The 26,493-nt window shown below is 45.2% G+C and overlaps 3 protein-coding genes across 5 annotated transcripts in view; 1 reads left to right on the top strand and 2 right to left on the bottom strand.

Annotated features, from left to right (window-relative positions):
* Nucleotides 1–8,792: 8,792 nt before the first annotated feature.
* Nucleotides 8,793–15,202, bottom strand: cotl1 (coactosin-like F-actin binding protein 1). Its single transcript, XM_062547554.1, has 4 exons — nucleotides 14,853–15,202; nucleotides 14,333–14,415; nucleotides 10,544–10,701; nucleotides 8,793–10,058 (listed from the first exon to the last, which is right to left on the bottom strand). Exons 1-4 carry the CDS (start codon nucleotides 14,927–14,929, stop codon nucleotides 9,948–9,950), a joined length of 429 nt encoding a protein of 142 aa, XP_062403538.1. The 5' UTR covers nucleotides 14,930–15,202; the 3' UTR covers nucleotides 8,793–9,947.
* Nucleotides 15,203–16,761: 1,559 nt separating this feature from the next.
* klhl36 (kelch-like family member 36) lies at nucleotides 16,762–21,440 on the top strand. Of its 3 annotated transcripts, none has more exons than XM_062547549.1 (6): nucleotides 16,762–16,883; nucleotides 17,235–17,297; nucleotides 17,424–17,597; nucleotides 18,206–19,141; nucleotides 20,125–20,282; nucleotides 20,614–21,440. In XM_062547549.1, exons 1-6 carry the CDS (start codon nucleotides 16,845–16,847, stop codon nucleotides 21,215–21,217), a joined length of 1,974 nt encoding a protein of 657 aa, XP_062403533.1. In that variant the 5' UTR covers nucleotides 16,762–16,844; the 3' UTR covers nucleotides 21,218–21,440. The 3 variants fall into 3 exon arrangements, with proteins under 3 accessions (XP_062403533.1, XP_062403536.1, XP_062403534.1); XM_062547552.1 differs by having other exon boundaries at nucleotides 16,851–16,986; XM_062547550.1 differs by lacking the exon at nucleotides 16,762–16,883 and adding an exon at nucleotides 17,001–17,078.
* Nucleotides 21,439–26,493, bottom strand: part of zgc:56622 (uncharacterized protein LOC326033 homolog) — a 7,358-nt gene continuing 2,303 nt past the window's right edge. The window contains exons 5-10 of the mRNA XM_062547553.1: nucleotides 26,094–26,210; nucleotides 24,899–25,011; nucleotides 23,975–24,062; nucleotides 23,106–23,189; nucleotides 22,675–22,757; nucleotides 21,439–21,758 (exon numbers count right to left, since the gene is read on the bottom strand). Of these exons, the coding sequence (XP_062403537.1) occupies nucleotides 21,725–21,758; nucleotides 22,675–22,757; nucleotides 23,106–23,189; nucleotides 23,975–24,062; nucleotides 24,899–25,011; nucleotides 26,094–26,210 (519 nt within the window). The 3' untranslated portion in view covers nucleotides 21,439–21,724. The remainder of the gene's footprint in view (nucleotides 21,759–22,674; nucleotides 22,758–23,105; nucleotides 23,190–23,974; nucleotides 24,063–24,898; nucleotides 25,012–26,093; nucleotides 26,211–26,493) is intronic.

Below are 26,493 nucleotides of genomic sequence, written 5' to 3'. Positions count from 1 at the left end.
TTTTTGTAGGCCTATCTGTATCTGTATCTGAATTAATAGCTAAACATTCAGAAACAGTATATGTTTTGTGTCTTTGTCTTGTGAAACATAAATCATCATAACAATGAATAACAGTTAACTTTCTGATTATGTTTTGAAATGATAATTTTGTCAATTCAGTCAACCATGCTAAAACTATAGTGCACCGTGAACTGGTAAAAAGCACAAGGTAGCTGACATCTGCCATTGTAAGTTGTTTTGACCAGATGAGAGTGAATCTGCAGCATGGTGTCCTCACAGACAGAGCTCAGTTTTGTGACGCCGAGGGACCGCCACTCCTGAGACTGCACAGCAGCACTGGGGGGCAGTTACCAACACGTCAAGCGTACCTTCTGACATCATCAGTGCCATCTCTGAGGTCCACTCTGGTGCCATATCCGAGGTCCGCTCTGTTGCTGCCCTTGCCTTGTCCCTGTCCCAACTCCAGACCGTGTGTCTGTCCCCAACCGTTTGTCCTGTGCTGAGGTCATCCACCCAAACTGCTCCACCGTTCAGCCCTGCATCCCAGCTCACCTCCTGGGAAGTCCCCTTGGTCTGCCTTGCCCCCCAGGCCATCATCTCTGGCTGTTCCAAGGGTCTGCCCTGTGTTGTGATTGTTTTGACCCTTTCCTCATCATTTTTATATGTTACTGTGCTGTCCTGCTGTGTGTTCCCAAGTGCGTAGAGTTTATTTTTAAAACCTAAAAAATTGGGCTTATCCTGTATTTGGATCCAGTAATGATCCACTTAGCAAAGGGATGAGCACCTGAAAATACATGAATAGGGCGGTGGTAAATTAATAAATGTAACTGTGAATGTCAATAAAGCTACAAAGTTGGGCAACAGGAACAGTGTTCTCATAATACACTCCTCAAGGGGATTTAGTTTCCCCAAGACACAAAGCCTCCCACTCACAGATCTGATCTGCACCTGCTTTGCTCTGTGAACCATGCTGTATGCTCTGCAGGCACCATGACACCAAAACCACAGCAACCTCATCCTTCATTCAAAGTTGGTGTTTGTGTGTGTGTAAGTGGGTGAATGTATGAACTTGCTTTGAGTGTTCATGATCAGTAGAAAAGTGCTATTCCATTCACTGTTTACAGCATCCATACAAGCATGGCAGGGCAATGAGGCAGCATAATGTAGGCCTAAAATGGCTTCAGTATTTGGCTCTATGCAAGAGGCCCAGTGGAGATAAACTTTTATGTACTCTTTGAAGTGTTTCTAACGTTTGGTTAAAAGGGTGTTTTTTTCTGAAAGACCTCAGTAGGCTATACGGACATTGACTTGTCTTTGAGCAAAGAAGCTATAGGCCTAGTCTACTAGTCGGCCATCCGGACCTGAAAGTCTGTTATTCTCTTTTTCACCTGAGGAGGGCAGTCATCAGCAAGTATTTGTAAATCACCGACAATTGAGCCTTGCAGCGCTTTCCCCGTAGAATGGAGTGATTAAGAAAGCGCCTTTTAAGGGCATGCGATACCGCGGAGCATAGGGCGTGTTATCGCGCTCTGAACGCTCGCGTCACACCACTGTTGGCAGGGTTATCGAGTCACACGGCTGATCGCAGAGTAGGCTACACCAGTCACTCAATGGATTTAACATTAGCCTATGCTTATAATCACTAACACACTAATAGCCTCATCTTTGCCATATTACCTCTAATCACTATGCAAATTCATTAGTTTAGCCGAATAGGCTATTAGAGTTATCTAAATGTCATAGGCAAGTTTGACAATTCATTCAGTTTTCATTCAGATGACTCATCTTCAGTTTCTAACTTTCAAATTATAAATGCTACCTCAGAGCCTAATAGGCTACCAAGCAATGAAACAAACAGCAATGAGGCCATATTAATCTAGGTCAAATTGATAAGCCTATAAATTAAAACTTAAATAAATAAGTTGTGACCTTTTGGAGTCTCTGTCAATAACCATTTATGGCCAGTGCAAGAAGTCCTTGCCGGCTCAGCTTTCAAAAAGACCACAGAGGAAGTGAGAGGCATGACAGAGAGAAGTTGTCATATGAGGGGAAGAAGTGACGTGAGACTCAGGCCTACCATTGTGGCACAGGTGAAGTCTAGCAGTCTGCATTCAACTCTTTAGAAAAGCATCCAGTCTGTGCAACCGTTCTGTAAATAAAGCTGTAAAGTGATGATGCTTTCAAAATCACATCCATGTTTTGGTTTTCAATCAGGAACATACAGTTGCATGTAATTGAATATACATGTAAATATTACTACTATACTATAAGGGGGAGCAAATACCCTAAACCATTACACATACGATAACTTGGTCCTGAAACTGAAATATCTTCTCTGTGAAAGTTTGTGAATGAAACAGAAAGTGACATAATGAATGACAATATGTCTGATTTCTCCACCATTTCTCAATAAGCTCACAAACACCTGCACTTCCACTTTGATGAGACATTTTTACAGTAAAAAAAAACACCCTGAAAAAAATATTACTACCACTGTACTTAATTTCTCAATGAGGATAACTTTCACAGAAATGCCACTGCAGTCCAAGTAGATTCTGTGTGCATCGTGCAGGTACAGACAAGGCAAGAATGAACTGTACCATTTTCAGATGTGACTGTTCCAGTAAAAGAAATTCTTGACTTGATAGCTATCTCTCTGGCAGTAACCTTGTGGAGTTGCATCGGTAGGACAGTCGGCTACAGGCTGAGACATGTAGAGGTTTTTTTCTCTTCTTCTTTTCTTTTTTTCCCCTGCAGTTCTGCTTTCCTCTCCCTCAGCCTACCACCTTCTGCGCACAGCCCTATATGGTAATAGATGGCCTCACGACAGTGTGAGTGTACAGGAAGCGTTGAGGGTTCGTCGACTGACGCATCTCACGCTAAGCGATACACACAAACACACGCAAAGCCCGGAAGTAAGTGGAGAGATGGAGTATCATCAGGGAAAGCAGAAGACATATTTGTGTGTGTGTGTGTGTGTGTGTGTGTGTGTGTGTCCCAATCTGTTTACAAGTGTTTGTGTGTGTGTGTTTGTGTGTGTGTGTGTGTGTGTGTGTGTGTGTGTGTGTGTGTGTGTGTGTGTGTGTGTGTGTGTGTGTGTGTGTGTACATCTGTGCATGTGTTTATGTGTACATGTGTGCATGAGTATACAGTATGTGTGTGTGTGTGTGTGTGTGTGTGTGTGTGTGTGTGTGTGTGTGTGTGTGTGTGTGTGTGTGTGTGTGTGTGTGTGAGTATGTGTGTGTGTGTACGTGTGTCGGTGTGTATGTGTGTGAGAGAGAGAAAGAGAGGAATGACTTTAAGAAAGAAAGACAGTGAGGCAGAAACAGACCTAAGAAAACAAACATGCAAACACCTGTTTCTTGGAAGGATCCCAGCTGTGACACAGTATTTACTGCTTCTCATTGGCTGGGAGGCCCTGTGGTTTTAGGCACTAGGGGGTGCCCTTGAGTCTGGCTGGACAGGGTCGTAGTGTTTCGCAAACATGCCAGTGACAATGCGATGGAATCCCTCTCTCTGTGCCTCTCTCTGTCTCTCTCCCCCCACTCACAAGCACACATTTTTGTCGAGTTTCACGGCTGAGACGACAAGTGTTTAGCGGGCACCAAACAATCAGTCCTCAGAGTTGCCTTGGCATCACACCCAAACACTGGCTCCTATACCTCTGCCTTTTTCGCTCATCCTTTATAACAGAAAGAATAGTATATTTCTTTTTTCAGTCTGAATGTGCAACAAGAATGAAGGGGGCTTCTGACTGACCCGGTCAGACAGCACTGATGTAACCCAGTTTGCTGTTCTCCTTGTGCTGCTTCCCCCTATAGGGGCCCTCGGCCTGATGGCGTTGAACAGCGCAGGAGAGGAGTTACATCATGTTTCAGGCCTGGATCCCCGACTGCTGGGATGGTTAGAACTGCTCTGATAGGCCAGCTTCACGGGGGCTCAGTAACTTCACCATTATTGCTCAATGCTTCTTGCCACTTCCTCCTTGTTTTCGATCTGAACGCTCCTGACAGAGGAAGTGACTTCATTCATAGTCTTACGATAAAATATTTTTGATAAGTAATTCTGATAACATGTCATAGCCTGTACATGAGTGCTCTCTATCTTATACTGGGAAATAGCCATGCTAAATCCAGCCTTTCTCTGTGTTAAGGGTTTATTCAACATGCATGATACATATAGTTTCAGAAGCAGCATCTATAGACTAAGACCTCACACCCTTTGCAAATCATCATAAAAGTCGTTTTACAAGGACTGAAGGACATGTTCAATAATGTTCATATAAAAGATAAGCCACACCATAGGCTGACATTTACATCCAAATAAAACCTTCTGAATAGATGTAGTATGCTGCCTACAGTTACAGTAGACTTTTAGGTGTCTCCTAACAGTCTCTAAGAAGATTTCAGTGATTTAAAGAGTGGCTTGTAGGTAATTGCAGAGCTTGCACAGCACACAAGTCACCTGCATACCTCTAAAACACAGACGGTTGACCTTTCTACTTTGATCTGTGCTCGTGACCTTTCAGTCTCACATGATTCACATGATGTTAAAGCTTGTGCCGTACAAGGCCATAATCAATCAATAAATAAATAGCCATTTTACTGTGCCCATTGATCCGTACTAGAGAGAGTTATAGCTTAATTAAGTGTGTAGTAGGCCACACGAGTAAAGAAGAGAGAGAGACAGAGAGAGACACACAGAGAGAGTGAGAGAGAAAGAGAGAGAAAAAAGCAGAGGAGAGGGGAGAAAGGCTGTGATAGGTTGAAACAAGGAAGAAGATGTTTCGCTCTGTCAGGATTTTTTTTTTAACAGCTTACTCGCATGAATATATGTATGTGTGCATGCATTTATGTATGTATGTATGTAAAAAAAAAAAACCTTTGTTCATTAGGGGCGAAAATGGACACAATTATTCAAAAGGACTTTTTGTTTTATTTTGCTTAGTGAATAATGGACTACTATCACTTGCACATATTGGCAGGGTCTCACTGAGCTCAGCCTGAGTGGAGCAAGCTTGGGAAACTGTGTTTGCTCAACCGATGACCATTCTCCTGTTCCTTTTGAATTTGAAAGTAGAAGACTCATGCACACACACACACACACACACACACACACACAGAGAGAGAGAGAGAGAGAGAGAGAACGAGACCTTTAGAGGAAGTGAGTAAGACTTTTAACTTCCTTGCTTGTGGTTTTAATGTTGGAGAAGAGGATTAATTCCTAAGAAGAAAGAACCAGTGAGAACACAGACTCGCCAGTAACCTTTCATGTCAGTGCAGTTTAGACCAATCCCTACAGCACTGTGTTTATTAAAACAATATTTGTGGAAATCCATTCAGCATTCTGATGGTCTTTTTTTTCAAGCTCTTTGTAAGGTGTTGACTTTGCCCTGGCGGAGGCCTAGCCAAGGTCAAAACATATTGGCAATTTTAACATGATCTATTATGATTAAGCCTATTCATTACAGCCTTTTGCCTTTTTTCTTTTGTGTTGTAATGAATGCCTTGGACAATCCATCTTTAATCATCTCTTTGTCAGGTATTTCTCATCAGTACAACAGAGCAGACCTTAGGGTTAAATAATAACCCTAAATTTACCCAACATCCCCCTGTACCCATCTCCATTTTCTAATTTCTAATGATGATGATAATAATAATAATAATAATAATATAGATCAATTATCCTTGAAATGTAGTATGCCTGTTAAATCATGTGCTGCACGCAATACCTGTTTTGTAAGAAATGTGCGTTTGTGCTCTGCTTTAAACTGGGAAACCAGTGGACGAGCCAATGGCTGGCCCCTGCCAGGCAGTTGGTAGCAGAGAAAGCAGGGAAACTTGGTTTAGTTCTGGGGGTTCGTTAGATGTTGACAATAGCAGCTCTGTGCCAAGGCAAGAGTGGCATCCAGGAGCATTGAGAAGTGACCCATTCACACTCGCATTGCCTCTCCCATTCAGACGCCCTCAAAGGGCCCCCCTTATTCGCCCCAATTTACCCCATCCCCCTCCTCCCTGGCGCCCCTACCCCATCAGCGGCTCTATCTACTAAATAACCCCTCCAGCTCACAGAACCCCGTGTTCCCGGCTCAGCAAATACCCCCCCCCACACACACACACACCCAACAACCCCAACAACCCCCTCCCTGCCCTGAGGGGAGAGAGAATGTGTTGGAAAAGTTTCCCCACTATAGCGGAATAAAATCTAAAATGGAGGGGGGAGTTTCAGGAGAAAGGAAACACAACTCTCTCTCTCTCTCTGTCTCTCCCTCCCTTATACTGTAGGTGTACATCTCTATACCCCTAGAGACTGGATCATGGCTGGCTATCACAAGTGCGAGACACAGAGGTAGTGGTCTGTGTGTGCTGACGGGGTCGTCCAAGTGTGAGCTAGCCTCCAGGGAGAGTGGGCATCAGCTGACTGGCTGACTACTGGGTCATGACAGCCGTATGGCTGCATTACATCTCTATTAGCCCACTCACAGAGGAATGCATGTTGTCCGGCATGAAATTGCTGCATTTTCAAAAAAAATAAATAAATAAAAAATAGACAATAAATGAATAAATGTGATATGAGGGTCTTGTCAATCGGTCATGTCAAATAAGATATTTGAGTATGTCAATTATTTAGAGATAGTAATAAAGGCTACGAGAAAAACAAATGCACATGACCATTGTACTAGCTGTGAACACTGGAAGACTCATACTCACACACACACACACACACACACAAACACTCTCACACACACACACACAGACGTGGGCACATGACTGAAGAGATGTGTGTGGGGTATGAAATATGCTGGGCTGGGAGGCCTTTGGAATGCAGGAAGGATTTGAGCAGAATAGCTGGCAGGAACTTCCTCGGGAATCTTAGTTTGAACCATACATCTTTCATGTGTAAGTAAAAACTCCCAGGGACACATAAACGCACAAACATGCACGAACACACACACACACACACACACACACACACACACAGTAAACACTCAACTAGACCAAACACACAACCACACATATAGACGCACACACACACACACACACACTCACACACACACACAAATATAGTAAACACTCACTGAGGTGCACAATCTCTCACACACACACACACACACACACACACAAATAGGCTGGAGGCAGGCAAGTTGCTACCTCTGGCTCAGTCCTCGGAGCTGTCAGGACATGCGTCTCTCTCGCTCTCTTTCTCAGCATGCCGCCTCAAAGCGGCAGATTAGCTGATCTGCTCTCTGCTGTCCGGGAGCAGCACGGTCAGGAGGAGCTCTCCCCTCCCCGCGCACCCTTCACTCAGACATGTCAGTCAGCGGCGACAGCCCGCATGCTCTGCTCCGCAGCTCTGCCTCGGCCTTGCATCAACCCTCTGAGGTAATTAATCTAATTAATAGCGTCCCTTCAGACTCTCGGCAACACCTGTGACTCCCCACCCCCACACACACACACCAAACACGGCTCTCATCTCCTCAGAACGCAACACGGCTCAGTGAGCAAACACACACACACACACACACACACGGTAGCCCAGGTGGCACGCAAACTCTCACCTCAGGAGGAGGCGAGGTGTTTGTGTGTGTGTGTGGTGGGGGCAATTGTGAAACCATCTCTCTCCCAATCTGTAATCTGAACCACAGATGAGAGCAATGCAAGCGGTGCTTAGTTGTGTTGTGTTGGGAGTTAGTGCTGCATTCAAAAGTGTTTTTTCCCCTGCTTTTCATACCTTGGCTACCTTCCCCTCAAATCTGTGGCTAAGATTACAAGCACCCCAGTCCGCTTCTACTGATCTACTGTGTGTAAACAAACAAACAAACAAACAAACAAACAAGCACCTACTTGTTCTTACCGACAAAGTACACAAGCACAGGCATTTATTATATTATACATAAATCAAGCTGCTTTATTTAAACTGTCAAGATCTGTATGTCCGCACGTCTTTGATGTTTGATGGTTATCGTTTGTCGCACTCTCTGGACAGCATTTTCTCACTCATCTGTTTACCCTCCCATGTCACCAAAACTCATAAAAGCCGTCGGCAAGGAGCTTATAGATTAAGTCATTAGGCTGTCAGGATCACATCTGCTAAACCAGAGTGTGGACAGCGAGGGATACTATAGGGCAGTGAGACTCGAGGGGAGAGATGAGGGAGGGGGGAGGTGAACAAGAGAGAGAGAGAGAGAGAAAATGAACGAGAGAGAGAGAGAGACAGAGAGAGAGAATGGGTAAGGGAGAGCCAAAAGAAAGGAGAAAATAAAATAAAAGAAAGTAGCAAGTTGGGGAAGAGAGAGGGGAGAGAAGGGGTGGCAAAGGGAGAGAGATTTTTGGGTGGGGAGGGGAGAAGGTGGGTGGGAAGAGGGTGGGGCGGCATTATTGACAAGCTTTGGAGCAGAACAAGCTCACGCCTGAAGCCTGTGATTGGCCGAGGCCTGACCGTAGTGGTGACCATGACAACACATGGGACTCCCATAAGCCTCTCGAGACAGCGAGCATGTATGCCCTGGAGGGGAGTAATGCCGAAGCTCTCCCATTACGTCAACCACCCCGCACCGAGGTCCTCTCCTCCCTAGTGCAGAGACCCTCTTTACCATGTCAATGAGAGGGAAAGATTACGTCTTTACAAACACACACAAACACACACACTTGCACCAAACAATCATGCACACACACACACAAACACACCAGCCCAAAACAATCATGTGCACACAAACACATATATACATAAACAGAACCACACAATTTAACTTTTAACAGAACTACTGACAGCGAGAAAGACAGAAACAAGCATTATGTGAAAAAACAACATTTTTTTATTTTGAAATGATGGTGTGTCCAGTTATTCATTTTTTTTATATCAGCCTTTTGCTTCTCACGTCTCCCTGACTTTTTTTCCCTCCACAGAATGAACCAGAGTTAGAATTCTTATGAAAAAAAAAATATTCCAAAGAAAACGTAAAAAAAATGAAAAAAAAAGAAACATTCCTTTTGGGTTGAAATCCAAATAAAAATAAATTGCTACACCAGATATGGCAGCTCCTACTAGATCAGGCTAAATGGAAGCACCATCGCCTTCTCAAGAGGCACCTCGGGCTTACAGGAATCACGTTCTCTCCCGGAGTACTGCCAATCACAGTGCAGTGTCCACACACACACACTTTTACGCACACACACACACTTTTACACTCACACACACACACCCACACACACGCACTCACACACACACAAACACACCTCCCATGATTGATACCTCTCTCTCCATGGGAGATTAAGGCAGTAAACACAGTGGCCTGTTCAGTTGGGGTACGGGAGTACATAATCTATAAAAATAACAACAAAACAAAATGAATATGGGGTAGGATCTCCATTGACCAAGGGCGAGTCTTTGAACCATAACCACAAGAGAAGAAAATACAAAAAAAAAAAGTATGCATAATCAATTACTAAGACCACAGTGATGGAACAGCCAATGGTCCAATGACGAGCCAAGAAGGGCTCACTTCCTCTTTTTGATGGTCCAATTAGGGTTGACATACAAAAACTCCCCGGTTCAACGGAGGCCCGGAGGCGAGCCGAGGCGAAGCCGGCGGTGGCTGGGACAGGGGTGAGATGAAGCACGGTACAGCAGATAGTCACAACCATGAACCATCGCTCTGGAGAGGGGGCCGGCGGAGGACACAGATCATACACAGACAGGGTGTGGGGCTGGATTACTGTGTAAGAGTATGTGTGTGCGTGTGTGTGCGCGTACATGTGTGCGTATGCATGTTGTAATGTGTACTGAGATTGTATGTGGTGTGTGGCTGTGTGGGAGTGTTGGAGAGAGAGAGAGAGAGAGAGAGAGAGAAGTTAGAGAGAGTGTATGAAATGAGATGACATCTTCCCTGTCTCTCTGGTCCAGTTGAGATAAGCCCCGCCCCGTTCCCTCATTTGTGCTTGATTGGTTTACTCCGCCTGCGCGTCGTAGTTGGCCCCGCCTGCTTTCTTCAGCTCGTTGCGGATGTAATCCTCCTCTAGTTCTTTGCGCTCGCTGATCATGAACTCCTTTGCAAAGTTCTGCAGAGAGAGAGAGAGAGAGAGAGAGAGAGAGAGAGAGAGAGAGAGAGAGAGAGAGAGAGAGAGAGAGAGAGAGAGAGAGAGAGAGAGAGAGAGAGAGAGAGAGAGAGAGAGAGAGAGAGAGAGCGAAGAGAAGTTCGTTTACATATCATTCTGTATGATGATTCAGGCAGTGGTTCAAAACAAAACACTACATGGTCAACAGGAGACATCATTTATTCAAACTGCAGAGGCGAACGGAGACAGAGAGACTGGCCTCTGTTCACACACCGTTTTCCTTTGGCCACAAACCACAGAGGTGGCGGAACAGGTGGGAGTAGATACTGTATTTGCATTGGTGTGTCAGCTTCTGGTTCAGGGGCAAACAAAAGCACTCCTTATGTGATCCTCAACTGTGTGCTCAGCCCTTAGCGTGTGCGTGTGAAATGAGACAACCGGAAAAGTGGGAAACACACACACGCACACACACACACACACACTCTTACCTGGACCACGTCTTTGACCAGTGTCTTGTCAGTGCTGATTTTGGCACGCTGCAGTCCGCTGACGTTCTCCCCGATCCAGGTGATCAGCGTGAACTTGGCCCGCTTGCTCATGGCGTCGCCCGTCGTGAACCGCACGAATCCGAAGAGCCGCCCATCGTCTGTAGAAACAACGCGCCCGAGCGGAGGGACGAAGGGAGAGCGAGAAAACACACAGGGAAAAAAAAGGAGAAGAGTCTGTGAGGAGCGAGGGATGAATAGCAGCGGTTGTGCTGCGGTCAGAAGATTTACATTAAATGGAAATAGGGTGGTAAGTGAGGTCTCGTATGGTTTGGTGCCTCTGCCAAGCAACACTTTGCAGCAAATGGCTCATTTGTGTGAAAGGTCTCAATGGGATGAGTTGCTGCAGTTTGATGACGCCTTTCCTTCAAGGAAAATACACTTCTCTCAGTGTCACCCTGTTGCTGTTGGACCGGCTTCCTACACAGTTGTTCCCACTATTGTATAACAGATTGTCAGCGGTCATGAATTGCTATGCCTAGATAACCAAGAAAATCCCTCAACTGCAGACACAAATAGACTTCAAAAAACCAAAATGAGCAACAATCACAGCTGCTGTTATCAGTTCAACAATGACTGTCCTCTGCAAACAGAAATAGAATTAGAGTATATATTCAATAATAATAATAATTATTATTATTAAAAGTATATACATTCATATAAGGCCCATGTGATGAGCAAAGATGCATGACCTCTATTAGCTGGTGACAGAGTAAAGCGTGAGGCTCAGCCCAAGACTAGAACAAGGGCAACCTGGGAGAATAGGGTGAAAAGGAAAGGTATTTAGGTCAGTGCGTTCATTCCAAAAGAGCCAGATTAGTGTACAACTGATGGTGGCATAGTGATCCTCATGCACTTTGATTCTGTCTAATGGGCAGGCGGGCACACACACACACACACACACACACACACACACACACACACACCACACACTCACACACATCTCATTTGTCTGTGATCTATATCAGTAAAGTCAACACTTCATTATTATATCTATGATAACATAGTCAATAATTCAATTGTTTAGCAAACACATAACTCGTAAAACATATCTCATCTCAAACGTCATCCCTGACCTACAGCCAACTACACTGACCTCGTTTATCTCCACGGCGCACACACACCACTGCTTAGCTAAGGCCGACTGAAAGTCAGCCTCAAGTAGTAGCACACACAGTATCAGGAGCTGCGTCTGTCTTAGTGATTAAATATTAAAATATCCATCATTCATTAACAGAACCTAATGCCAGCAGGTGTCGCTCCCTTCTCAAATAATAAAACATGACCAGAAAAAGAGTGTTAAAGAGTGGCAGGTGCTTATGACACGTCTCACAAGGGGGAGGAAGCCAAATGTCATTGTGACTTATTACTGGCTATCCACAATCACAACACGTCTCAGAAACTGACAGGAACTCGGGAGTGTGTTTTCCGGTCGTCATGTCGGCGACACGTGTCGTAGAACTCATTAACGTTAATGAGACGTTTCCTCTGAGAGCCAGTGTCAGGTTGACAGACTGGTCTCACGGGCGCTCAGGGCACGTTGACCCCTGCTTTTTCCAGGCTGCAACTTCCTCTTCGGGCAGTCATGTCTAAGGACTTCTTCCCCTCCCCAACCCATTCACCACACACACACACACACACACACACACACACACACACACACACACACACACACACACACACACACACACACACACACACACACACACACACACACACACACACACACACACACACACACACACACACACACACACACACACACACACACACACACACACACACACACACACACACACACACACACACACACACACAGCTAGCCACTTCTGCTGAATCAGCATCTGCTAGGCACTCGTACGTCTGTGTACAGAGGCAATGATGCAGCGAAAAAACAACTTCAAAGAATGCTTACACTGAAATACATATGTATACACACACACACACATATATATAGGGCATATGGCACGACAGTGTTTCTCCACTCTGAGGCGGTCACTGGCTTCAAGAGTAATGTAAAAGCCTGTGGAAATGCGAGAACTCCTTGAATCATAGCTTTACAAACTCATAAAAAAGAGAACAATCCCCAGGCAACATAAGGGTGGGCCCTTTGTTACTGGATGAAGTGGGCCTAGGCTAGGATTGCTCACACCACTGAGCTCATGGGTTGTACAACACTGATTAAAAGAGCTTGCTGCAATCCACCACATTCAGTGGCCCTATGAGTTATTGCATTGCTTCTCACAGTCTAGAACTTTTGGTTATGGCAAACCATAACATGGCAATGTGGATATTGACAACATAAAGTCATGTGCAACCACGCTATTTATACGACTAGTACACAACCAGGCATACTAGTCATATAGATCCACAAGCACACGCTCCTTGAATAGGGTGGGGTGCCTGTGTGGGACGGGAGCTGTGATGTAATCTGTCTCTGTCTCTCAGACACACACAGGCGTGCAAACTCTGGAATTGTCAACTCTGCCAACCGATAAAGACTCTCAAATCAGTGCAAGCACTGTTTTGAATCTGTGTTGGTTCAAACGAAAATGTTAAAATAGTGCTATAATCAATGCTGGTGGCAAATACAGATTAAAGCATCTGTATGGTGAATGAGTAAACAGGTGAGCAGGGGGATGTACCAAGGCTTCCCAGACCTTCATCTCCAGGGACGGTGTGTAACCCAGCATCTGAACTTCTTAGTCACTGCATGATTATCTGATAAGAATGGCGGCGATGGCTTCTTTGATGGTGTTAGTTTACAGAAAACCTTCCTTTTGGAATGGATGCCCTGCAGCGAACGCTTTGGGCAGTGGATAATACAACTCCCGCATGCAACAATGTTCTTTTTGGTGAGATCCGCCACGCCCTAACACCGCTAACTTGGGGACGGCAGAATGTGGGGGAGCTGGGATGACATCACGTTTGGTCACCCCCAGGGAGGTTTTTTGTTTGTTGCCAATAAATTCGAAGATGTTTGGATGTGGCCATGACGTGCGCATTCGGGATAAGTTTGGAAGTAAGCCCGCCCGATGCAGATCCACACAGGACGATTATCCAGATAAGACCATACACCGTAGTTAAGACAAGGGAGATCACACAACGCGAACGACATGACTTATGTTTTCGATGTTGCCAGATAATTAGGAGGATGAGCGACCGGTCTGTCACATTCGGCTATCTAACGAGTTTTTTTTCTTCACCAGGAACTAATTATTGCTTCCGCGTTGCATGCAAAAAAAAAAAAAAAAAGATTGCACACGGTCCAGTCTGGATGAAACTCACCACCAATGGTAGACTGAGTTTCAAAAGATTAACTCTTATCATCAGGGTAGGCGACGTCACAAGTAGGAAGAACCATCAAAGATTGTATATGAAGCAACAAGCGAGATGTTGCTTTAGGCTACCAATATAAATCAAGAACAAGTGAATAACAATGGGACGCGACTTAATCGTTAAGGTCCACTGTAGAGTGGCTATATGCTCATTCAAGATGTGGTTTAGATAGATAACGCCCAAGACAACCTAACAGCCTCAGAATTAGCTAAATGAAGAGTCAGCAACCTTTTCATAGTCTACATTCAGCCAAACAATGCCACAGGATATATGCCTCGTTGGCGCACCAGGTACCCTGTAATCACACTGGCCTCACGGGGTGTGTTATATTCATAATTCGCTCATAATAGAGTGGATTACATTCAAGCACAAAATGAATGAAGACGTTCATACCTGTACAGTGGCCCTTGAATTCTTCGTAATCGGTCCCATGTCCAGCTGGCACAATGGTAGGGCCGTCATATTTAAACGCCGCCCTAGGAAACGATGCGTAAAAATACAAAATGAAGGTATTTCCAATAAAAGAGGGTGGCTTTTCATTCTGTAATGGCCAGAAACCCACAAGGACCGTATTAGTCAACACTTATCAGACCTTGGTCTTCCAGCGTGTCTAGCTACAAGCTTCATTTGCGTGCAGCCTCCCCGACAGGCAACAGAATTCAGACAAAGAAAATCATAAGGGGTCCGTTGGCTGATGTTCCAGCACTAACAATTGGCCCGGTTAGATTTTTTGACCGTTTTATTGTCAATACTGATGGAAGGGAGGGCGTCCTGATTACATGAATGATGCGCTGGTTTATCTTCATTTAAAACATCTAATCCGCTGCCTCCTATTGGGATGCGGCGCGATTTCCCAGTGTCTCGCCAACTTCAATATCCTAATCAATGAACCGACATAAAACTCGTTACTTACCAGTTTATATCAGTGTTATCGTCTCTGACCAAATTATAAGCTTCCCTGCAAGCCTCTTTGTCGATTCGTGTTGCCATTTTGACGGACGATATAGGAGAGAGATAAGCAGTCAAGCGAGTGTAAAGGAAGACCGAAGGAAAGGAAAGGGGAGATGAGTCCTAGATCCCAAATGAACTAGACACGAGTTATACAATAGAGGGACAGCGCCGAGAGGAGTCGAGCTGGACAAACGAGGCAGCGCTCACTGTCGCTACAGAGCACTAGACGGAGTGTCTCTTTTCTCAGTAGGGTGGAAAGGCGATTCCTCTCACAACCCGATTCATTTCCTATTGCCAGTTTATGGGCGTTGGTGATGTTTGTCAATCAGGTTAGCGCAGAAAGAGGAGAATTTCCCTGTTGCCGGGCTCACCTCCTAATGGCCAATGGGGGAACTCAGCCAAATTAAGTCCACCCAAGTCTGCTGTTGCATTTCACTGAACTGCCCTGCCATCTTGTGGATCGTAAACCGTTATGTCTTTTTGTTCCTGAGAACAATGCAGTTGTAAAATTTATGGTTACACCATTTAGATTGTGATTTACAGGGAATAACTAACCCTTTAGACACCAGGCAAGGTATTGTGGCGAAGCTACAACAGGGTAATTAAATGAGATGTTATTTTTAACCAAGCCGAGCCCAGCCCTCCCACCGCAAGGTGCACGAGAGGAGCAGCATATGGAGTGCGCATTTTTGGGTTTGTTGCAGTATGCCATAATGCAGTAGGGATCGTGTTCGTCTCTCTCTCTTTCTCTCCCTCCCTCTCCCTCTCTCTCTCTTTCACTCTCTCTCACAAATGTCTAGGGAAGAGAAAAAGGCAAAATATGGAGATGAAATTATTAGGGTAATGAATTGCTATAAGCCTTTATACAACTAAAGTTATGTTGCCTATTCATGTTCGTGGTGTCATTACATTATGACATGTTATCTTATCTGGATGTTTCCACTTAACTTTTCCTCTCACCTCTATGGAACTGATAAGCATTCAAACCTTGGCCAAATGAAAGCCACTGTGTTCTACATTAACATAAAAAGCTCTCTCTGTCTCCTTTGTTTTGCCAAGTATTAATGATTCATCAAAATCACTCAGCCTACTTTACGCAGCTTAGTTCCTTAAGGTGATCCACGGAATATAAAAAGAAAGTCAAATATTAAGCCACACTGCATGGGTTGAAACACTAAGTTGCTGTTGTGACTGTCCTGTAGGCTACATTTAGTAGCTTAGCCTACACATTCCCCTCTGAGCCAGATGTATGGATGCATCATGCACAAGGCTTAGTGGTCTTTAGGAGATTAAGTCTATATTGAAACCCCACATGAAGCCTAACGTTAATCTCCAAAGATATTCTGATGCTCCTCACACCTGTCGACTTGTTAATATTTCAATGATGTGAAATAGCCTATTCTATAAGATAGCCTGCATAAATAAATCCATACATCCTGTGCACTCTTACTCAATAATTATAATGAGGAGGATTGCACACTATTATGTCTCTGGCTACTCCAAAAAGTAAACGCACAACAATATTCCACCCCCACCACCCCACCACCAACTTGTTAACAGATTTAGGCCTATAGTGTCTCCATATTTTTCTTACTCCTAAAATATCTTTCTGGAGGTTTTGATAGGGACAGGGAAAAAATATGGTTTTTTTTTTAAGCAGGGACAACAGTTGGCAACACAATGTTAGATTATTCTCAATGGCGCTCACATCTGTTCAACATCCCATCATACTATTGTTCCCTCTGGCCTCATAAGACTCATATGATGCAAGTGAGCTCACCTGATGAATGTCTGAATTTTGCAGCCTGCTAAGGTCCATCTATATTCCTACACTCTTGAGGGCGCTGTGGGAATTCATTTAGATTGAGTATACAGAATTTAACATAGAGGAAGAGTGGTTGTTAATACATAACAACATGTAACCTAGATATTTTGTTTCTTTAAAACAAAATCAATGATTCGGCAATGTCTACCAACAGCGGATGATGCTCTGGTAATGGATTTACAAAGATATTCTACCGTTGAAAATGTGTATGCGGAGGCAAAAGCGACAAACAAAAGTTGCAGGCTACTGTTTTGATGCTGGTTAATGATCGGTGAGGAGAGAACGATTGACAGTGACGTTTGTTTGTTTGTTGTGTGTCCTATTTATTCGGTTGACAGAGCAAAACACCGAGGCCTTTAGATGGTAGGCTGTCGTGAAATTATGTCTTAGCTGACTTTTTCGTAGGAGGCAACACTCAGTGGTGTTCTTGTTAACTTCATGGCAGCATAGCCTAGCCTAGGCTACATTAACATTATTTTACTTCCCCCATCTCTAATGTTGCTTTGTCCGATATTTCAGATTGGGGACATGGAGGCGCCAAGTCAAACGTCTCGCCAGCATGGAATAGGTGAATCATCCAAGGTTGGTGCCAATAGTTAGGCTTTATTTATCATTTTTAAAATCATGTCTATCAAACCTTTTTGTTGTTTTGCATTTTCAAGCTTACCATGCAAGTCCACGTCATACAGTCTTATATGTGTCATGCAGCGTTTTTCACCCGGGCGCTTGGTTTATCGCTGGGAAGAGAGGGCCAGTTGCCTGCTCCATGGCCTCAACGAACAACGTCAGCATGGCCAGCTGTGTGACGTGGTGCTGGTGGCGGATGAGCAGAGGGTCCCTGCGCACCGAGCCCTGCTTGCCGTCTCCAGTCCTTACTTCCAGGTAGGCTACTGGCCAAAAACAAATTGTGTTTTGAGGAATGAATGAGGTTTTCTCCCTGTTGTGGATTTGTCATATTCCAGTGTCTAGCCTAGCGGCATGCATGTGTGTTCCCTTTACCCAGCCCTCTCATCTCATCTCTGTTCCCATCCAGCCTTTGTCATTTGTCATGATGATGATACACAAGGCAACGTTTTGAGCAGTGTTGTTGTTCTGGAGAACTTATTCATCATTAGGCACATTTTCATGATTCTCCAATGCAATTTTCAAAACTTGGAACCAGTCAGAGGCGGACATCCCGGTTCCAGAAAGTAAAAGGCATGCCATATAATATAATATTTCTACCTGTCCACTTAACACATTTAAGTGACATCACTAATTATCTGATCTACCTGGCTGCTAGGATGAGCTGGTTTACTAAATGGTTGGATCAAAGACGTGGCACGACTTTTACTTTCTGAACCCAGGACGTCCGCCTCTGGAACCAGATGCAGATGCGGTTGCCCAAAAACACAGCTCACAACAACACTTTCGCCTTCCAGTGAGTAAGTCGCCATATTTGGTGTGATGCTAGTTGGAGTTTAGCCTCGTTGTCCTCCTTCTCTTCGCAGGCCATGTTCACCCTGAGCATGCGGGAGGCCCAGCAGAAGGAGGTGGAGCTGGTGGGAGCGTCCTACGAGGGCCTGAGGGCACTGGTGGACTTCCTGTACAGCGGCGAGCTGCTGCTGGACGACGGCAACATCGAGCACGTGCTGGAGACGGCGCACCTGCTACAGGTGTGGCACGCCGTGGACTTCTGCTGCCAGTTCCTGGAGGCGCAGGTGACCGCCGATAACTTCCTGTACCTGCAGAAGCTGGCGCTGCTCTACAGCCTGGAGCGTCTGGACGCGTTCGTGGACCGCTTTGTGCTGGAGCGCTTCGCCTCGCTCTCGCTCGCCCCGCACTTCCTGAGTCACGTGCCGGCCTCCAAGATGGCCGCCTACCTGTCGGCCGAGCGCGTGCAGCAGCAGAGCGAGCAGGCGGTGCTGCGCGCCGCTCTCCGCTGGCTCGCTCACGGGCCCGAGCGGACCGAACACGCCCGGCAGCTGCTGGCCCACGTGCGCTTCCCGCTCATGCCGGCGGCCGCGCTGGCCGAGTGGGCCTTGCCCGCCGTGCGCTCTCTGCTGCCCCCGGAGGCCGGCTGCGAGCCTCTCCTGGAGGAGGCCCTGAACTACCAGGCCCGCGTCAGCGCCCAGCCCCTGCTCCAGACCCCGCGCTCCCAGCTGCGGGGGGCCACGGAGCGCCTCCTGCTGGTCGGGGGCGAGGTGTCGGAGAGGAGCGACGAGCTGAGCGCCGAGGTGTGGCGCTACGAGCAGGAGGACGGCCCGGGAGAGCGGAGCGGATGGGAGGTGGAGACGCACCTGCCCGCCCAGAGGAGCCATCACAGCGTGGCCGTGCTGGGGGGGTTCATGTTCACCGCCGGGGGGAGCACGGTGCGGGACAACGGGGGCGACACGGCCAGTAACCTGCTGTACCGCTACGACCCCCGCTGCAACACCTGGATTCAGGTGGGTCTCCTGCAGTCGGTGTTTGGATGCCTTGCCTTTGGGTTTCTGTCCTTGTACTCCTGAGGGGTATTCCAAATATGTGGTTTAGTGACAAACCTGGGTAAGCTAACTCAGAGTAAGTGGTACAGTTCCTACAACAAGAGCCCAATGGCATTGTTTTTGTTAGGAGAATAGAGCCATACAGCTCTTCTATTAGAGTTAACTAATAGAGTTACTAGTTAACTTACCCAGGTTTGTCACTAAACCACGTACTTGGAATACCCCCCTGCTTGGCCAGGTACTGTGGGTGTGTGTATTTTAAATGTGAAAGGGTACATGCTGAAGAAGGCCCTGTGTCCCAGTATTAGTATGAGGTGTTCACCCATAAAACAATGTTATGCAATTAGGGTTAAGCTTTGATCATACATTAGCATTAAGATGGAGTGTTGTGTGTTTCTCTGCTTGATTTCCTTCTATATACTGTATATCTATATATCTATCTATATATACATATATATATATATATATATATATATATATATTAATAACTCAAGTTTCAAATTAAATACACAAAATAATAAACAATGGTTCTAGTCATTTCCCAAACAATTTTTCAATCAGAGTAAAAGTCCAGCTTCAGAAAGTGAAAGTCCTGACATGTATTGGTTCTACCCGAACCCGTGCACTTAACACAAGTGATTTTACTAATTGCCTGATCTACCTGGCTTAAGAGCAACTGATTAAGTGAATGGTTGGAACAAAAATGTGACTTTTACCTTTACACCTCTGATAGGTGGTTCTCTGCAAACCAGCATAAACACTTGACTAAAGGTTATTTTTTAAGTCAAACAGTTTTGAATATGGATACAAAACCGTTCACCGTTCAGTGTTGAATATGGACACAAAGCAGCTCCGATTTGTAATGTTAGCAGTTCTCCGTACACCAGGTGCTGCTCCCAACATTCTTACCCCATTGTTATGACCTCATCTTGTTACCTGTCCAGGTGGCCTCCATGAACTTGAGGCGAGTGGACTTCTACCTGGGTGCTGTGGGGGACTGTCTGATAGCTGTCGGGGGGAGGAATGATTCCGGAGCCCTGTCCTCTGTAGAAGTGTACCATCCTTCCGAGGACTTCTGGGAGTTTGTGGCTGACCTGCCGAGGTGAGGGTTTCACCTGGATCCAGTGCTCCTGTTGTACGTTTGAACACTTGCATTGTCCTATTTCTGTGATATTCTGCCTTTCCCAACTACTGAGATTGTACTTATGTGTATTGTACTTCTCTCTCTACCTCTCTTTCTCTCTCTCTCTCTCTCTCAGATTCACTTATGTACTGTATTGTACTTATGTGTATTGTACTTCTCTCTCTACCTCTCTCTCTCTCTCTCTTTCTCTCTCTCTCTCAGATTCAGTTGCAAAGTGCTTTATTGGCATGACGAGGGGTACTCACATTACCAAAGCAATCAATCTCTCTCTCTTTCTCTCTCTCTGCAGGTTGACCTATGGCCATGCAGGCTCCGTGCACAATGGTTTAGTCTACATCTCCGGCGGCCATGACATGCAGATCGGCCCCTACCGCCGTGACTTCCTGAGCTACGACCCGCAGGCGGGCGGCGGACAGGGCGGACAGGGCGACGCGTGGACGGAGCGGGTGCCCATGCTCGTGGCCCGCGGCTGGCACTGCATGGCGGCGCTGGGCGAGCGCATCTACGCGCTGGGCGGCAGCAACGACCACCAGGACAGCATCGAGCGCTTCGACATCCTGGACGTGGAGGCGTTCGAGCCGCGCGGCGAGCAGTGGACGCGCGTGAGCCCGCTGCTGAGGGCGAGCAGCGAGGCGGCCGTGGCCGTGTGGGAGGGACGCGTCTACGTGCTGGGCGGGTACAGCTGGGACACGCTGGCGTTCTCGCACACCACGCAGGTCTTCCGCCCGGACACCGGCTACTGGGCCAGGGGGCACGATCTGCCCAAGCACATCGCGGGCGCCACGGCGTGTGTGTGTCCCGTCACGGCCTCGCCCTCACGACCCCCGCCTGCCCACCCCCAGGGCAGGTCTGGACACAGCAGGGGGAGGGTCAGTAGGAGACCCCTCACATAGGAACACGACTGGATGGACTGAGGTCATCCTTTTCATATGCGCAGTTCGGACTTCAAATTGTGTTTGCCTTAAAAATAACTGTACGATTAGTCACTGCCGTTAGTTTATTAAATATGGACGGTGTTTTTTAATGCTCCTGGGTTCGAACCAGGGGGGTTTATAATGTTGTTTATATCAGAGTATCAATAAATATAATCTCTTTACGTCATTATCTGATAAAGAATCAAGAAGGATACGTTTTCATTACTTTAGTATTAACTTGAACAGATTGGGATGAGGACATGCACAGCTCTTTGCAACAAATTCATTTTTTTAAGCCTGAGATTCTTCAACAACAGGATTCAGAAAATGTCACATTCACAGCATACCGTAGACACAATGTATGTAAACAATTCACACAAAATACAAATCAGTCTAATTGCCCTGATTAGATATTTCAAAATCCGATAGAGGCAGCAGCAAACAGTCCTGCAGATCAATGGTCAGGCAGTCCGCAGTCAGCAGATCTCAGTTGAAAGGGTAGAATGGGTGAGACTTCAGCCTAGCAGGTGAAATCACAGCTCTTAGTATCTTAGCACTCAATGATAACTTACTCTTTAGTTAAAGGTACACAATGCAAGGTTATCACCTTAATATAACCTTTACAAAGCCAATGTTTTGGTAAACAAACTTGTAATAGGGGAATCATTCACGAAGCATAGCCAACAAGAGAACCAGCGATACAACTTCAAGAATAGTCAGCCCGGCAATGGCAGAATAATATATAAATATATCTCAACTCTAGGGAAAGCTCTACAGTCACCAAAAATGCCTGAAACTGCATAGTATACCTTTAAGTAAGGGTATGTACAGGCTTCTTGTTATTATTCAAGAGAAATTGTGCGGACCGCTTTTTTAGTTTTTAAAAAATCTGCCATCGTTTTTGTTCCAAAAAGCAGTCGGAAGGGTTTTTTTCGGTGATCTGCTTGTGATTGGTCCAGCTGTTGAAAAACAGCAATGACATAGAGTGTTTCTCCGCTAGAAGTTGAACATTTTTCAACTTTAAAAATTGCTGCTGCCGAAAAAGACCCTGTGATGATTTTTTTAAAGAGAAGCTGAGGACTTCTTTGAAAACACTGTAAATAGGATTATAATATAAAACTCGGTCTACTCTTATTATAATGTATGCTGACAGCTGCGGAAAAACACCTAATCTGAATATAGCCTAATAGTTATAAAGTAAGATTAGTTCCTTTTATATTTTTGCATGTGTATGTAAGCATGTCTGTAGCAAAAACAGCAGAAAAATGCTCATCCTTCAGTGTGAGCAGAGAGGAACCAGACAGAGGGTACACAGGAGACCATTGGAGCTTTAGACTGTGATCCTAAAGCATGTTTGGAAAATGAGTGTGTGTGAGAGGGAGTGAGTGTGTCTGAGAGAGAGAGAGAGAGAGAGAGAGAGAGAGAGAGAGACTCACGCATCAACGACACAGGCCTTCCATCCTCTATTAAGCCCTCTCAGTCTGCTCATGTCCTCCTCATCCAGTGTGAAGTCAAAGATCTGCGCAAGTTCAAATCACAGTAATTCAAACAATCCTTATTATATTGTATTCCATTATTCAACTTTTAAAGTATTCATAAACCACTTATGAAGAAGTCCCACGGGATTCCAATCAGATTTTGGAACCAAAATCCTATAGGATTCTATAGGATACAAAAAATCGTTACAAAAAAATACAAAAATACAAAATCTGATAGGAGTCCTATAGGATTGTCAATCCTATAGAATCCTTTTGGTTCCAAAATCCCCTTGATAAGGGGAATAGTCACACAGTTGTTAAAGTGTGCCTGAAGCTCCGAGCGAGGACAAAGATAGAATTTGTTTGTAAAGGTGCAGGTATGGCCTGACCTTAGTGTTCTCCAGGATGTGATTGGGCTTGGTGCTCTTTGGGACGACACAGATGCCCTGCTGGATGTGATACCGAAGCAGCACCTGAGACGCAAAGAGAGAGAGAAAGATTTTTAATTTAGTGAGGATGGCCGAGGATCTCTGTTTGCCAGGGGCCACTGTAAACTGACAGGTCAAAAGCAATTAATTGACACAAATGAACTGTTTCAGCTGAACAGCCTCTGTCTGTATCATTGACTTCCAGTTCCGCCTGATAACAATGGTTCAGTCATTGTCAGTCACTGCGACTGACTTGCACTAGTCCTGATTCTCATTACTCCAAGGGCCGTCATTTAAATGGTGTGCCAAGTGCGAAGTCTAGAGTCTAATTAAAAAGTTCTGACAATGCCAAATCTATTCAATGTAGTTTAATTGGCTAATTTAGTCAGATCCTATGCTTGAACATCAACAGATCAGCTCAATGTTCCTAGACGCCACATGATGGCTTTAATTCATACAGCACTTTGGTCGTTGAGTGACTTTGCTTGGTTACACTTTACTTGGAAGTATCAACATAAGAGTGACATGACACGGTCATGAATGTGTCATAAACATTGTAAACATGTATAAACATTAATTAAGTCATAAATGTTTATAACACTTCTGTCATTAAGTGCCATTCACATTTTGTCATGACAAGTTAGGGTTAGGGTTATGGTTTGGGTTCATGTGTAATGACAGTATCATGTCACTCTTATGTAGAGACCTTACAGTAAAGTGTTTCCCTTTGCTCTTTGCCAATCATTTAAATTCAGGACAGATCAAGACAGCTTCAAGATTTAATCATCTTATTGCTATGCAGTTCCTGGAGGGAGAAAAGGGACTCTGACTTGTGCTGGGGTTCTTCTGTGCTTTGTTGCTATGTCAGCCACTACAGGATCCTGCAGGAGCTTCTCTGGGTCAGTGTCTCCCTGGTGCCTATAGAGAAGAAAGAAAGAAAAAAGCATTTAAACATCCTGAAACATCTTGAAAGTGACGGGCAGCCAGTGCCATTAGCCTTATGCCAGTTGATAGCAGATATACTGTGTTTGAAAATGCATTTCAAGTTTATAAGAGAGTGTTACACAAAATTCACAATCTGTTTTTCCTATGGTTAGGAATCGAACCAGCAACCAGACCGAAGCCCTAACCAGTAGGCCACGGCTGCGTCACAATTAGTTAGTTCCCTTACACAATCACTTCTGCGAGAAGTTGTTTATTTTCACAATGTCATGAAGTATAGTAAGATCCATGTCAGCCACCCAAAGGACACAACAAAGCTTGATCAGTCACCACTTACATGAACATCCTGAGCAAACAGGGAAGTGGAGTGGATGAGGCACACTCAGAGATGTAAAAGTCCGGCTTCAGAAAATAGAAGTCCTGCCACATGTTTACTCGAACCATTTCATACAACTCTGCAGCCAGGTAGATGAGCTCATTAGTGAAACAAGTGCACAGGTACAACCAATACATGGGAGGACATTTACTTAATGAAGCCGGGCTTTTACAGCTCAATGGTGTTTTTTGCCCCCAACGGCACCTTCCAGGCAGCACAGCCTAAAAGGCACTACCTTTAACCTATTCCTAACCCTAACCCCCTCAACCCTCATGCAACCCCTAAACTGAGGGGAGTAGTGCCTTGAAGGCAGCGCTGCCTGGAAGGCACCGTTGAGGGCAAATAATACCAAAGACCGCTTTTACACCTCTGGGCACACTGAGATGAAAGGGCTGTCAGTCAGTAACATTGTTTCGCTGAGGTGGTGATGACTCACCGGTCTGGTGGCCTGCCAGGGCTTCCAAAGGGACTGTAGGCGGTGAGGGCAATGCTCTTAGATTGGCAGTACTCAATCAGGTCAGTTTGCACCAGGTATGGATGCAACTCCACCTGCAGGCAGGGAGGCCAAATGACAGAGGAGAGAGAAGTCACTCTGATTTAAAGGTGCGGTCCATAATTCTCTGATTGTCTTAACCCAATACATGTTTTGTTGAATTCAGCTCTTCTAATGGTCTTCTAACTGCTTCGTCTCTGTGTGTTTATGTGCTCAAAATTGCCTGTGTTCATACATACTCCGAGCTCTGTAAATGAGAAACAAAGTTATGTGTACCAAGTCATACAATTCCCGCCATTGCTTCATGAGTCTAGCAGGGAGATGTGTTATTTGTAGATGAATGACCAGTCATAGGACAGAGTGCACCGGAGGATCTGAAAAATTGCACCTGTAGATTTTGTCTCTTAACAGAGTAAATCTGTGCTGGTGGTGTCTCAGGCTGATGCTGGTCAATCTCAGCTGGATCCTGGTGTCTTCCTGCCTTGAATGTGTCCATGTGTCCTAAATGTGTCCTCTCTCTCTCTTTCTCTCTCCCTCTCTCTCTCTCTCTCTCTGTCTGTCTCATCACGTCCTCACTTTCACTAACAAGCGAAAGCAATGTTTTTGCACTTTTTTGCACTTAAGGAAATGTCTGAATGCAAACTTTCTGAATTTGCATTTTTTTTCTCAAACCAGACAGGTGCAAATGTGTCTGCGTTTGTGTAGTTCTGTATGTACATGTCAGTCTGCAGTTTGTTGATGTAGTCACATTTGCCTTTTGCATGCCCCAGTTTAGTTTGTCTTCCTTGTCCTTTGTTGTATAGTTTTTTACCATTCATTCTTACATTAAATATGTTCACTCCATATATAGAATACATGTGCATGGGTATGTGCATGGGTGGATGGTAGGCTATCTTATGCTGTCATAACATAACTTTGACAACTTGCCATGTTACATCAACTTTGTATTTCTGCGTCCTCTGGTGCAATGCATCAAATGGCTACATTTACGTTTACGCTGACCCTTAGAAATAGCTTGACTCAAAAAGATGTGGCAAGCATTAAAACCTGATGATGATGTTGGTCTTTGGACTGAGTTGAACATGAATGCATTGAGCTGGATTTGGATTTTGGTGTTTCAGGGGATCGGTAGACACACCTGATTGACAGCAGGAGGGACCTTTGCCATGGACAGCAGTCTCTCCAGTTGCAAAACCGAGAAGTTGGACACTCCTATGCTCCTCACTTTCCCAGAGAATTGCAAAGCTTCCAGTCCCTTCCAGACAAACAGACACAACACATAATCACACCAAAACACATAATAAACACACTGACATGGAACAACATTGACTCACAAAATCAGATTAAATACACAACACGCACAGACATGGAGTGACATACACTTGATATGGAGCTCATCAACATACGTTCACACTAAACCAGATGTAATAAGCCTACAACAAACACATGGAAAATTCATTTCAATTTATACAAATCACCTGAAAGACACAACAAATGCATAGGGGAACACACACCTACATACCAGTCTATAGTATTAC

Source organism: Sardina pilchardus, chromosome 10 (genome assembly GCF_963854185.1).
Source record: "Sardina pilchardus chromosome 10, fSarPil1.1, whole genome shotgun sequence".
Lineage (NCBI taxonomy): Eukaryota > Metazoa > Chordata > Actinopteri > Clupeiformes > Clupeidae > Sardina > Sardina pilchardus.
Note: the sequence above shows the minus strand (reverse complement) of the source record. Positions and strands in the feature narration are given on the sequence as shown.

Excerpts from the sequence above, each read along its gene's own strand:
- cotl1 (XM_062547554.1), bottom strand. The coding sequence starts at position 14,929 with ATGGCAACACGAATCGACAAAGAGGCTTGCAGGGAAGCTTATAATTTG. Across the intron at positions 14,416-14,852 it reads GATAACACTGATATAAACTG|GGCGGCGTTTAAATATGACG; the intron begins GTAAGTAACGAG and ends ATCGTTTCCTAG. Across the intron at positions 10,702-14,332 it reads ATTCAAGGGCCACTGTACAG|ACGATGGGCGGCTCTTCGGA; the intron begins GTATGAACGTCT and ends TTGTTTCTACAG.
- klhl36 (XM_062547549.1), top strand. The coding sequence starts at position 16,845 with ATGATTCGGCAATGTCTACCAACAGCGGATGATGCTCTG. Across the intron at positions 16,884-17,234 it reads CAACAGCGGATGATGCTCTG|ATTGGGGACATGGAGGCGCC; the intron begins GTAATGGATTTA and ends CCGATATTTCAG. Across the intron at positions 17,598-18,205 it reads TCTCCAGTCCTTACTTCCAG|GCCATGTTCACCCTGAGCAT; the intron begins GTAGGCTACTGG and ends TTCTCTTCGCAG.